General features: G+C 46.1%; 2 protein-coding genes across 3 annotated transcripts in view; one reads left to right on the top strand and one right to left on the bottom strand.

Moving 5' to 3' along the window:
- Positions 1–1,502: 1,502 nt before the first annotated feature.
- CMSS1 (cms1 ribosomal small subunit homolog) overlaps positions 1,503–14,435 on the top strand; it is a 400,717-nt gene continuing 387,784 nt past the window's right edge. For both annotated transcript variants that reach the window (XM_069761026.1, XM_069761023.1), the window contains exon 1: positions 1,503–1,672. In XM_069761026.1, the coding sequence (XP_069617127.1) occupies positions 1,612–1,672 (61 nt within the window). In that variant the 5' untranslated portion in view covers positions 1,503–1,611. The remainder of the gene's footprint in view (positions 1,673–14,435) is intronic.
- Positions 11,805–14,435, bottom strand: part of FILIP1L (filamin A interacting protein 1 like) — a 156,370-nt gene continuing 153,739 nt past the window's right edge. Inside the window, exon 5 of the mRNA XM_069761019.1 lies at positions 11,805–12,140. Coding sequence (XP_069617120.1) covers positions 11,964–12,140 — 177 coding nt within the window. The 3' untranslated portion in view covers positions 11,805–11,963. The remainder of the gene's footprint in view (positions 12,141–14,435) is intronic.

Below are 14,435 nucleotides of genomic sequence, written 5' to 3'. Positions count from 1 at the left end.
TTATTTTAACTATTTTTTTTAACAGGGATATGGTGCCCACACTGCTATATACTACGTGGGCTGTTATATACTGCATGGGCTGTTATATACTGCGTGGGCTGTGCTATATACTACGTGGGCTGTGTTATATATTACGTGGGCTGTGTTATATATTATGTGGGCTGTGCTATATATTATGTGGGCTGTGTTATATACTGCATGGGTAGTGTTATATACTGCGTGGGCTGTGTTATATACTGCGTGGGCTGTTATATATTACATGGGCTGTGTTATATACTACGTGGCTGTGTTATATACTGCGTGGCTGCTATATACTACGTGGACAGTGTTATATACTTTAAGGGCAGTGTTATATACTGCGTGGGCTGTGTTATATACTGCATGGGCTGGGTTATATATTATGTGGGCTGTGTTATATATTACGTGGGCTGTGTTATATACGTGGCTGTGCTAAATACTGCGTGGGCAGTGTTATATACTACGTGGCTGTGTTATATACTACGTGGCCTGTGTTATAGACTACGTGGGCTGTGTTATATACTGCGTGGGCTGTGTTATATACTACGTGGGCTGTGTTATATACTGCGTGGGCAGTGTTATATACTACGTGGCTGTGTTCTATACTACGTGGCCTGTGTTATAGACTACGTGGGCTGTGTTATATACTGCGTGGGCTGTGTTATATACTGCGTGGGCTGTGTTATATACTGCATGGGCTGTGTTATATATTGCTGGGCTGTGTTATACATGTGGCTGTGTTATATAGTGCGTGGCCTGTGTTATATACTACGTGGCTGTGTTATATACTACGTGGGCTGTGCTATATACTACGTGGGCTGTGTTATATACTACGTGGCTGTGTTATATACTCCGTGTCTGCTATATACTACATGGCTCCTATATACTATGTGGCTCCTATATACATACCTACATATTCTAGAATACCCGATGCGTTAGAATCGGGCCACCATCTAGTATATATATATATATATATATATGTATTATATCAGCATGCTCAGTTGCTCATGTGCAGCGTGATTGCCAGTTTATTCTTGACGATAGTTGGAAACAAGCGGTCAAATCGAGCGCAGCTGCTGAGCTCACTGATCGGCTGCAGCGCTGTTGATGTGACACCAGCGCTGCAAAAATATATTAGACTATTGAAGACTCATTGCTGGACCCGGGGAGGGTAAGTAAAGTACGGTTTGTTTGCTTTTTTATAAAACAAACTGGCGCCAGGGATTTTTCTGAAAGCAGAAATTCCCTTTAAGGGATTAATAAAGTAATCTATTTATAACTAATTTAATATAATTGTGACATCATCAGTATGTGTATAATATTACTGATCTTGTGATTGTCATCTGTGGCCATTACCATTTATTAGTGTTTCGTTCCTGTGTCTTCTCTTGACAAGTTAATAAAGATAATTGTTTAAAAAAAAACAAAAAAAAACTCCTTGGTAACAAATCAGCAGAGGAAGGGCGTGGCTTGCCTCTAGATCGAGGCTTGGAACGCTTGCCCCGCCCACAGCTACACACGTGGATCTGAGTGGAACGTGAAGTGTTTGGTGACATCCAAGTTGTCGGATTTGAGCGCGGAGCTGGGCGAGAGATGGCCGATGATCTGGGGAATGATTGGTGGGAGGAGGCGGCCGGTGACGCCTCTGGAGAAGGTAGGGGGCCGCGGGATGTCACGGTGGTCTCACAGTGATAGTGGCGCAGACATGTGACCTGAGCAGCTGCCGGCACCTGAGAGAAGGTGAAGTGCGGGGCCAATGAGATGTGACTGCTGTTAGCCACGCCCATGAACATACAAGCCACGCCTCCCACAGTCAGACGTCTATACAGCTGTGTATGTGCTGTATGTAGGCTGCTGGGCTCGCTTCATGTGCCGTCCCCCGGGGACACGGCTGCTGCAGCACATCTTTATGACGCGGCGAGTAAGAGCCTTATATCCGTTGCTGGTTACATGCCAAAGTGTTAAAAGCAAGTGCCTGTGCATGCAGTGCCCCCAAAGTGTTCGCCATAGAGTGCCTCCTGCCATGCACAGCGGGCAAAACATGCACAGCGTGGCCCCTCCCGTGCCGCGGCACTTACAGCGTGGCCCCTCCCGTGCCGCAGCACTTACAGCGTGGCCCCTCCCGTGCCGCGGCACTTACAGCGTGGCCCCTCCCGTGCCGCGGCACTTACAGCGTGGCCCCTCCCGTGCCGCGGCACTTACACTTATTTTGAAGCCTTTCCTGGCTGGACACGGCTGGTTAAAGGATTTGTCCCATCCATTTGCCTTAATTATTCTCACTATGTGAAATCTCTGCTTGCAGACCAAACGAGCATTTCTTCTCTGGGGGTGCGCACTTTCACCCCTCTTTCTCAGACATTGCAATCACAGCTCGGCAGCGTCTGATACTAGATCAGCTGTGATTGGTGGGTCTAGGAGGGAAAGGTGAAGACTGAAGAAACGCCCAGTTGGAGTACAAACAGAGATTTCACATAGTGCGCTCCAAAATAAACAAATGTGAATATCTCTGCAATGGAGCGCCTCGGCGCAGAATGCAAAACAGCAGCAGAATCGGGAGAGCTCAGATTTTATTTTAAAAGACTGTCAGTGGATAAAATAACGTAAAAATCTCTGTACTGACCATTCCCCCCCATCTCCAACCACAAGTGCACTGGTAGTCTATTTTATAAACTTTCAGAAAGCCCCTTTAGGCTATGTGCGCACGTTGCAGAATTGTGTGCAGATTTTTCCGCACTGATTTTGGTAAATCTGCATGAAAACCGCACTGTGGAACTACCCCAGATTTACCACGGTTTTTGTGCGGATTCCACCTGCGGATTTACACCTGCGGACTCCTATTGAGGAGCAGGTGTAAACCGCTGCGGCATCCGCACAAAAGAATTGACATGCTGCGGAATATAAACCACTGCGTTTCCTTCCGCAGCATGTGCACTGCGGATTTTGTTTTCCATAGGTTTACATGGTGCTGTAAACTCATGGAAAACTGCAGCAAAATCCGCAGCGTGTGCACATAGCCTCAAGTAAAGCGATAAGACTGAGTGTGCGCACAGCAATGGTCGTTTTTTCCGTAACTTTGTATTATGTTTATTTTTTTTGCGGTGGGTTCCAGGCATAATGATAAAGACATTGTGTGCACATACCCTTAGTGTTGTGCACGTGGCATCTCTAGTACGCGGATTGTACATTGGAATGTTGTAAAAAAACATTATGAACAGAAATGTAAAAACAGCTTTCTTTACTTATGTTACGTCTTTTTCAACTTCTTTTAACTGCTTCAGGCTTTGAAAGCCAGGAACTTGTCAAGTGCTTCCACACTTCCAAAGCACTTCAGCCTCATTTGCATACAAACACTGATTTTTTTTTTTTTTAGTAACACACATGCAAATTGCCTCTTCAGGGAAGAAAAGGACTAGCACTCTAGTGCCACCTATTGGAAGTAGCAATCCTAAAAGTTAGTATTGACCCTTTAACGAGCCTTGCCATATTACTTGGGATAAAAGCCTAAGAGACAATTTGCATATTTAATTTCTTTGAGGAGCAATGCATGGCCTATGAGTCTCCTTACACTGGCATGTCACTCACTATAAGGAGAGACATTAATCCTTATACCACAGTCGGAGGCCTCTCGTACAGCCGAATCAGATCTCATGCTTTGCTCTGAGGAGGGGCAGCCCCCCAAAACGTGTCTGCAAATTGATATTCTGGGTTGGCTTTCATCCTAAGTTATGAGGCAAGGCTTGTTAACCCCTTCAACACCTTGGTATTTTCCATTTTTGCGGTTTCCATTTTTGCCCCCTTTCTTCACAGAGCCATAACTTTTTTTTATTTTTGCCACAATATGGCCATGTGAGGGCTTTTTTTTTTTGCGGGACAAGTTGCACTTTTGAAAGACATCATTTGTTTTACTGTATCGTGTGCTAGAAAACGGAGAAAAAAATTCCAAGTGCGGTGAAATTGCAAAAAAAAAAGTGTAATTTTTTTTAAATTTTTTTTTACCATGTTCACTAATTACGAAAACTGACCTGCCATTATGATTCTCCAGGTTGTTACGAGGTCACAGACTCCAAACATGTCTAGGTTCTTTTTTTTTATTTATGTGGTGAAAAAAAAAAATACAAAGTTTGTAAAAATAAATAAATAAAAAATAAATAAAAAAAAAAGTCGCATTTTTCCAAGACCTGAAGCGTCTCCATTTTTGGGGATCTGGGGCTGGGTGAGGTATTATTTTGTGTGCTGAGCTGACATTTTTATTGATACCATTTTGAGGTAGATACAATGTTTTAAAAGAAAAAAACAAAACGTACCATAATTCTGGTGTTTTGATTTTTTTTTTCTCATTACACCGTTTTCAGATTTGGTTAATTTATTTTATATTTTGATAGATCGGGCAATAAGTTATAACAAACGTGTTTTTTTTTTTTATATTGTTTTATTTTGAATGGCACAAAAGGGGGGTGATTTTTACCTTTTTGCTCTAGCAGTCACCATAGTAGACTTGAAGCTGTAATCATCCGATCCCTTCTGCTGCGCGGAGCAAGGCTTCGGCCTGGATATGTGTAGTGACAAGCACGGTGGTCTTCTGCAGACCCCAAGTTGTCACGCCAACCCATCGTCGCACTGCGATCATGTGATGGGGCGCCGATTGGCGGGATTTATGACGTGCTCGTGTTAAATGCTGCTGTCAGAGCTTGACAGTGGCATTTAACATGTTAAAATCGTGATTCCACCCTCAACTTTAAGGGTATGTTCCCATGGTCAGTAAACACTGTGGGTTGGACGCTGTGTGCTTGTGTTGCGTCCAACCCGCAGCGGCCAGATGTTACAGCATAGTGGATGGGATTTGAAGAAATCCTATGTCAACTATGAATGCAGGGAAGCCTCCGGCTTCCCTGTGGAGACGGACATGCGGCACGTCTTTCCAGACTGCAGCATGTCAATTTATCTTGCGGAGATGCTCAGTCTCCGCAAGATAAATTTCCCATCCAATGTATTGGGCGCTGTGATTCCGCACGGTTCAGCGAACACATGTGGAATTACCTGCGTTCAAAAGCCGGCAGCGCTTTGGACGGAGCGGACACGTGCTGCATCCAAAGAACTGCCGGTTCCTGACCGGTGGGAACATACCCTTAGGGGCACATGACATCTGATCAAATCAGCTGTCATGTGCCTGAAAAGATGCAGGCTCAGCTCCTGAGCCCGCATCAAAGGTCGAGTTCAAGTAAGTTCTCTTGCTTTCTGACGAGGTAATTTGCATAAGTCAGTTCCCAGAGGAGCATTGCACGGCTCTCCTTACACTGGCAGGTCACCCTCTGCAAAGAGACAGTAATGGAGGAAGGGACGGGCCATGTAAAGGTATTGCTGGACTTGTTTTTGCAAGAGTCATGTGTGCATAATAATAGTTTGAGTGGGTGAAATCCTGCTGACATTCCCTTTAATATTACATATGATTAGTTTAGTGCAAAACAGACTGCTCTTTGCTATACAACATAAAACATGGGACTGCGCCACATAAATGGACCAGAACTCCATTCTCTGTACCTTTTTTAATCAGCAAATAATGTGTAATAAAGTAAATAAACTCCTCGTGTACTTGCTGCCATTAGTATTAGTTTTGCTTTACCAGCAGGTGGCAGTACTGTGCTGTGTTTTTATTTTTTGTGGATATCCTCTTCTCTTGGTATCTTTCCCTCCCGTTTCGGATTTGAGACATATTTTTCTTTTAAGTGGGGCTTATTTTTCTCCTTTTTTTAAAAAATTTTTTTTGCCTCTGTTCACCATTGTAGTTGTAGTTTTTGTAATCTGAAAAAATTTTGTGCGACTTATATTAAAAATGACAGACACTAAGCTGTCAATCAAGTTACAACCCCAAGAGACAGAGGTTTGGGAAAGACTCTGTCCCTCCCAGAGCACTTAAAGCCTCCCTTGCATAGTGTGTCTAGTGCTGGCGAGAAGACGCTTATATATATATATCCAAGAGTCCAGGTGGCACTGAGCTGCCGGGCGTGTGTGACTGCCGGCAATACTCACAACTGGGCATTTTGAGACAGTAAAAACAAAATGCAAAAAATATGTAAAATCTACTAATTTGTTCTTGTAAAGTTTTACGCTGATGCACACAGGTTTTTTGTTTTTTTTAGGTGAATTTCTTGCATCTCGCAGTAGTACCCTGTGGTGGCCCAAGCCTACGGGTCTTCATACAAAGCAATAGACTCGTGAAGTTACCCCGACTGCATCTGTCTTTATCTACTATCTCACCGTTTGTAATAAGATCTTAGAGTGTTTTATCAAGTGTCGCTGAATAAAGGGTCGCTTTAACCCCTTCTCCACCGCTACATCTCTTGTCAGGTGTGTATGTTGGGCGCGCGCTCAGGACCTGGCAGTGGTACCTGTCATGGGATACATTAGGAAGCAATGAAGGATCAGTTCTTGTAGTTGATGAGTTGGAAGGTAAAGCTCAAGGATCAGGGCAACCGTGATAATGGACACATTGTGATGACGATGACGAGCCGCCTGGGTCAGAGGATCTCCATAACGGCTGGTCTTGGGGGCTGTTCCTCATATGTGCTGCTTAGGACCTACAAAAAGTGGTCCAAGGTAGGACATCTGATGAACGAGCGGTGCCGGAGGCTTATTGATACATATGTGAATAACTCTGCAGCGAGTCATCAGATGAGTTCATCTGACCGCTGCAGGCGATCACAGGTAGCAGCTGTCCTGCTGCTGGTGGAACCGTGACGTCTCCCCTTCCTCTGTAAGCGCAGACCCCACAGTGTTAGGCGCCAGTAGATGTTAGGTCCTTATAGTTTACTGCTCCAAGCCACCAATGAACTTTTCATGTTGCCCTGTTCTTTATCCATTTTTATTACCTAGGTGTCCAGTTTAATCAGTGTCATGGGACACCCTCCATTGCTTCTATCGTACACCCTCCATTGCTTCTATCGTACACCCTCCATTGCTTCTATCGTACACCCTACATGGCTTCTATCGTACACCCTGCATTGCTTCTATCGTACACCCTGCATTGCTTCTATCGTACACCCTGCATTGCTTCTATCGTACACCCTCCATTGCTTCTATCGTACACCCTCCATTGCTTCTATCGTACACCCTACATGGCTTCTATCGTACACCCTCCATTGCTTCTATCGTACACCCTGCATTGCTTCTATCGTACACCCTCCATTGCTTCTATCGTACACCCTGCATTGCTTCTATCGTACACCCTCCATTGCTTCTATCGTACACCCTCCATTGCTTCTATCGTACACCCTACATGGCTTCTATCGTACACCCTCCATTGCTTCTATCGTACACCCTGCATTGCTTCTATCGTACACCCTCCATTGCTTCTATCGTACACCCTCCATTGCTTCTATCGTACACCCTCCATTGCTTCTATCGTACACCCTCCATTGCTTCTATCGTACACCCTACATGGCTTCTATCGTACACCCTGCATTGCTTCTATCGTACACCCTCCATTGCTTCTATCGTACACCCTCCATTGCTTCTATCGTACACTCTACATGGCTTCTATCGTACACCCTGCATTGCTTCTATCGTACACCCTGCATTGCTTCTATCGTACACCCTCCATTGCTTCTATCGTACACCCTCCATTGCTTCTATCGTACACCCTCCATGGCTTCTATCGTACACCCTCCATTGCTTCTATCGTACACCCTGCATTGCTTCTATCGTACACCCTCCATTGCTTCTATCGTACACCCTCCATTGCTTCTATCGTACGCCCTCCATTGCTTCTATCGTACGCCCTCCATTGCTTCTATCGTACGCCCTCCATTGCTTCTATCGTACGCCCTCCGCTGCTTTTATCGTACGCCCTCCGCTGCTTTTATCGTACACCCTCCGCTGCTTTTATCGTACACCCTCCGCTGCTTTTATCGTACACCCTCCGCTGCTTTTATCGTACACCCTCCGCTGCTTTTATCGTACACCCTCCGCTGCTTTTATCGTACACCCTCCGCTGCTTTTATCGTACACCCTCCGCTGCTTTTATCGTACACCCTCCGCTGCTTTTATCGTACACCCTCCGCTGCTTTTATCGTACACCCTCCGCTGCTTTTATCGTACACCCTCCGCTGCTTTTATCGTACACCCTCCGCTGCTTTTATCGTACACCCTCCGCTGCTTTTATCGTACACCCTCCGCTGCTTTTATCGTACACCCTCCGCTGCTTTTATCGTACACCCTCCGCTGCTTTTATCGTACACCCTCCGCTGCTTTTATCGTACACCCTCCGCTGCTTTTATCGTACACCCTCCGCTGCTTTTATCGTACACCCTCCGCTGCTTTTATCGTACACCCTCCGCTGCTTTTATCGTACACCCTCCGCTGCTTTTATCGTACACCCTCCGCTGCTTTTATCGTACACCCTCCGCTGCTTTTATCGTACACCCTCCGCTGCTTTTATCGTACACCCTCCGCTGCTTTTATCGTACACCCTCCGCTGCTTTTATCGTACACCCTCCGCTGCTTTTATCGTACACCCTCCGCTGCTTTTATCGTACACCCTCCGCTGCTTTTATCGTACACCCTCCGCTGCTTTTATCGTACACCCTCCGCTGCTTTTATCGTACACCCTCCGCTGCTTTTATCGTACACCCTCCGCTGCTTTTATCGTACACCCTCCGCTGCTTTTATCGTACACCCTCCGCTGCTTTTATCGTACACCCTCCGCTGCTTTTATCGTACACCCTCCGCTGCTTTTATCGTACACCCTCCGCTGCTTTTATCGTACACCCTCCGCTGCTTTTATCGTACACCCTCCGCTGCTTTTATCGTACACCCTCCGCTGCTTTTATCGTACACCCTCCGCTGCTTTTATCGTACACCCTCCGCTGCTTTTATCGTACACCCTCCGCTGCTTTTATCGTACACCCTCCGCTGCTTTTATCGTACACCCTCCGCTGCTTTTATCGTACACCCTCCGCTGCTTTTATCGTACACCCTCCGCTGCTTTTATCGTACACCCTCCGCTGCTTTTATCGTACACCCTCCGCTGCTTTTATCGTACACCCTCCGCTGCTTTTATCGTACACCCTCCGCTGCTTTTATCGTACACCCTCCGCTGCTTTTATCGTACACCCTCCGCTGCTTTTATCGTACACCCTCCGCTGCTTTTATCGTACACCCTCCGCTGCTTTTATCGTACACCCTCCGCTGCTTTTATCGTACACCCTCCGCTGCTTTTATCGTACACCCTCCGCTGCTTTTATCGTACACCCTCCGCTGCTTTTATCGTACACCCTCCGCTGCTTTTATCGTACACCCTCCGCTGCTTTTATCGTACACCCTCCGCTGCTTTTATCGTACACCCTCCGCTGCTTTTATCGTACACCCTCCGCTGCTTTTATCGTACACCCTCCGCTGCTTTTATCGTACACCCTCCGCTGCTTTTATCGTACACCCTCCGCTGCTTTTATCGTACACCCTCCGCTGCTTTTATCGTACACCCTCCGCTGCTTTTATCGTACACCCTCCGCTGCTTTTATCGTACACCCTCCGCTGCTTTTATCGTACACCCTCCGCTGCTTTTATCGTACACCCTCCGCTGCTTTTATCGTACACCCTCCGCTGCTTTTATCGTACACCCTCCGCTGCTTTTATCGTACACCCTCCGCTGCTTTTATCGTACACCCTCCGCTGCTTTTATCGTACACCCTCCGCTGCTTTTATCGTACACCCTCCGCTGCTTTTATCGTACACCCTCCGCTGCTTTTATCGTACACCCTCCGCTGCTTTTATCGTACACCCTCCGCTGCTTTTATCGTACACCCTCCGCTGCTTTTATCGTACACCCTCCGCTGCTTTTATCGTACACCCTCCGCTGCTTTTATCGTACACCCTCCGCTGCTTTTATCGTACACCCTCCGCTGCTTTTATCGTACACCCTCCGCTGCTTTTATCGTACACCCTCCGCTGCTTTTATCGTACACCCTCCGCTGCTTTTATCGTACACCCTCCGCTGCTTTTATCGTACACCCTCCGCTGCTTTTATCGTACACCCTCCGCTGCTTTTATCGTACACCCTCCGCTGCTTTTATCGTACACCCTCCGCTGCTTTTATCGTACACCCTCCGCTGCTTTTATCGTACACCCTCCGCTGCTTTTATCGTACACCCTCCGCTGCTTTTATCGTACACCCTCCGCTGCTTTTATCGTACACCCTCCGCTGCTTTTATCGTACACCCTCCGCTGCTTTTATCGTACACCCTCCGCTGCTTTTATCGTACACCCTCCGCTGCTTTTATCGTACACCCTCCGCTGCTTTTATCGTACACCCTCCGCTGCTTTTATCGTACACCCTCCGCTGCTTTTATCGTACACCCTCCGCTGCTTTTATCGTACACCCTCCGCTGCTTTTATCGTACACCCTCCGCTGCTTTTATCGTACACCCTCCGCTGCTTTTATCGTACACCCTCCATTGCTTCTATCGTACACCCTCCATTACTTCTATCGTATACTTGGATGTGCAGCTGTATAGGCCGCCACCTATAAGGGATAGCTGGACTTATTCTGAATGTTCGCTCTTGTTTTTGTCTTTTGGCTCTGCTCCATTGTACGGATACCTAACGGTCAGATTGAAATTCCCTACTTGTCTCATTAGAGGCACAAACAGATCTGTCTCCTTCCCTCATGTTTTACACTGCAGCGCAGCTTTCTGTTCACAGCTGCATTTGTCCTGTTTTGTTTCATTGTATGAGCAGATAAGTGTTATTCAGGCCCGCTACATAACAGGTCCAAATGGAAGCACAGTGACCCCATTGAGTATGATCGGGTATTCTCCACCTCTACACCCAGATACAGAGACATTTTAAGGCTACGTTCCCACAGTGAGCTTTTAGTGAGTTTTTGACGCAGCAGAATTTCTGCATATATATGTAAATTAGGTTAATTGCATTTTTTGTTTGTGTTTTTATTGCATTTTTGATGCTGCGGTTTTTGTCTCTTGCTACAATGTCATGCTTTAAATAAAGCTCTTTTTGATATTTCCTGGTATTTTGGCTTTATTGATATACTTTGGTGCAGATTACATGTGTTTTTTTTTGTTGTTTTATGCTTTTCCGCTGCAGAAATCCTTGCATGTGTTTTGTTTTTTTTCCTGCAGATTTTCCGTATCTCATGCCAGTCTATGGGGAAATTCTGCACATAAAACAGAGAAATTGACATGTTGCGGATTTGAAAAACCCATCACGGCTCAGATTATGCAGCTTTAAAGTTAAAGGGGCGGGAGGTCTATGAATCCCATCTGCTTTGCTGGAATTGTAAGAGACTGCGCTTTTGATGCAGCAAAAATAAGCGTCAAAAACTCATGGTGGGCGCACAGTCTCAGGGTTTGTCCAGGACGTCGATATTGATGACCTATAATTGGGCTTCATCATCAATGTGAGATCAGTGGGTGTCCGCTACCTGGGGGGGCGTCCGCTACCTGGGGGGGCGTCCGCTACCTGGGGGGCGTCCGCTACCTGGGGGGCGTCCGTTACCTGGGGGTGGATGTCCGATACTTGGGGGGTGTCCGATACTGGGGTGGGTGTCCGATACCTTTGGATTGTCCGATACTTGGGGGTTGTCCGATACTTGGGGGGGGTGTCCGATACCCGGGGGGTGTCCGATACCTAGGAGGTGTCCAATACCCCTGCAGTGGCCTGGAAGTAAGCAGTGTATGAGGCCAGGACACCACAGCTCCGCACACTGTGCACTGCCCGTATTTGACCACTGCGGCTCGGCTCCCATTGAAGTGAATGACTTCGCAGTCGCTGTGTTGATTCCTCTCACATGAAATGATCTTTTATTTTCTTAAAAAATATAATCCATAGAAATCACACACATACACAGACATTGTATCTTCTACTAGCAATATACAGAGAGACGAGGAAGGATCCTCCGTAATGGTGCAGTGTCTGCCTCCGCTCCGGGGGGATCACCTTCTCGACACACACTGGAAATTAGACCCCGATCTCTGTGAGTGGAATTTATCTTTGTTCATCTGTTCGCCATTTATCACGTTTCCTACTGGCTTTTTAATAGGTAGTTTGGACGTGGTCCAGCCTTTTGGTTTAGGGATCCGCGTTGGCGCAGGTGAGGCCTCTTCTGACACCTGGAACAGAATACAAGGAATGTTATTTTTTTATGTGTTATGTCTTTTGTTATTGAAGACCAATGTGTTTCACATGATGTAATGTATCTGCGTATAATGACCATTCTACACTCTATACACGGTTGTAATGGGTAACGAGGGCATTCTTAATAATGCCAGAGGTCAGAAATTACATTGATTCCTAGAAATCTTCTGTAAGCCTTAATTTTCTCTTCCCTTATCCATCTTACCATATTACCCCAGTGCATTGCAAACGGTAATAATCCGCACTCAAATTTGCCATAATTCAGATCTAAAATGTGCACCGTAGATCATTTTCTGTTCCTAAACTTTTTATTGTGAAATCTCATCTGTTTTGCTAGTACTGTAATATGCAGAAAATAATGTCCAGAAAATAAGCTGCCGGCCACTTGTGAGTCTTCTCCTTTTGGTGCTGAGCAGACTCGTGTTCGTTGTTTCTCGTTAGGATTTTATTGCTGTTGCATTATTCTATCCAGGGAGGAAAACCAGCATCAAAATAAGGCCGTGACACCAGAGAACTGAAAATCATGTGGATCTAAAACCTACAGTATTGAGTCAGATCAGAACATAATCCATAGTCTGATCTGATTTTCTCGGATGAGGAGTAGATGGAGAAAAAAAAATTCTCCATCTTCTCCATTCTGTGAGTGTGCATGGAAATGGGACTGCACTCAGATGACATCCAAGTGCAGTCCTAATATTTTCCACACATTTATTGGCTTCCAACTCGGACATGTTGCAATTTTTTTTTTTTTTTCGCTCAGGCCGGCTCAGTCCAAGGAAAAAATAATCAGCCATTTGCATGGCCACATAGAATTACATTGGTCCGAGTGTGATCCGATGCTTTGTCAGATTGCACTCTGTTCGAAAATAGGTTTGTCTGTAACTGCTCTAATGGTTGCTTTTGGATTAAACGGAACCTTTAACCTTTAGGTTACTAAGCACAATCCTGCTGACAGGTTCCCTTTAAAAAGCATTAACAAAATGACCCACTTTGTGGACAGTAAGGTGATACTTGTGGAGCATGTGTCATAGTTGTAGAGATTGAAAAAAAAATCTCTGGACCATCAAGCTCATCCTTTCTCCACCAGTTCTACAGTCTCTATCACTAGATTATCTATAACCCACAATATTATTTGCACTGAGGAAATCATCTGCCGTTTTTATTTTTTATTTTTAAGGTGCTGTTCTAGTATTACTACCTCCTGAGGTCGGCATTCCACAGTCTGACTGCTCTATCTGTAAAGAACCCTTTCCTATTTAGCTGCCAGTATCATTTTTTTCTGCACTTGTAATGAGTGCCCCCTGGTCCTCCGTATGGTGTTTGGATGGAATAAAGGTACCGTCACATTTAGCGACGCTGCAGCGATATAGACAACGATGCCGATCGCTGCAGCGTCGCTGTTTCGTCGTTGTGTGGTCGCTGGAGAGCTGTCACACAGACAGCTCTCCAGCGACCAACGATGCCGAAGTCCCCTGGTAACCAGGGTAAACATCGGGTTACTAAGCGCAGGGCCGCGCTTAGTAACCCGATGTTTACACTGGTTACCATTGTAAAAGTTAAAAAAAACAAACACTACATACTTACATTCCGGTGTCTGTCCCCCGGCGTTCTGCTTCCCTGCACTGTGTCAGCGCCGGCCGGCCGTAAAGCAGAGCACAGCGGTGACGTGTAAACATTGGGTTACTAAGCGCGGCCCTGCGCTTAGTAACCCGATGTTTACCCTGGTTACAAGTGAAGACATCGCTGAATCGGCGTCACACCGCCGATCCAGCTATGTCAGCGGGAGATCCAGCGACGAAATAAAGTTCTGTCCTTCTAGCTCCGACCAACGATCTCACAGCAGGATCCGGATCGCTGCTGCGTGTCAAACACAACGATATCGCTATCCAGGACGCTGCAACGTCACGGATCGCTATCGTTCTAAAGTCGCTCAGTGTGAAGGTACCTTAAGTCGTGTGCCCGTCCCTTGTACTGACCACACTGGTCTGACTGATCGGTTATGCTGTTATTCCGCCACTAGGTGGCAGCGTGTCCTTCTCGTGTCGTCCGCGATATGGCGTTATTCTACGTTACATGTAGAGAAGTGCCGTGTTCTTGGTTACACATGAGCCTGCACTGATTATGGTATTTGTAGTTCTCCGGCTCGCTCAATATCTATTCGCTTCATTTCTATTCTCATCACTGAACAGATAATATCTCCCTCAGGAGCATCCACAATACTGCACCTACCACAGCCGCACGTACTGTATATGTTACAGCCGATTTCACAA

This window comes from Ranitomeya imitator, chromosome 3 (assembly GCF_032444005.1).
Source record: "Ranitomeya imitator isolate aRanImi1 chromosome 3, aRanImi1.pri, whole genome shotgun sequence".
In the NCBI taxonomy this organism is placed as follows: domain Eukaryota; kingdom Metazoa; phylum Chordata; class Amphibia; order Anura; family Dendrobatidae; genus Ranitomeya; species Ranitomeya imitator.
Note: the sequence above shows the minus strand (reverse complement) of the source record. Positions and strands in the feature narration are given on the sequence as shown.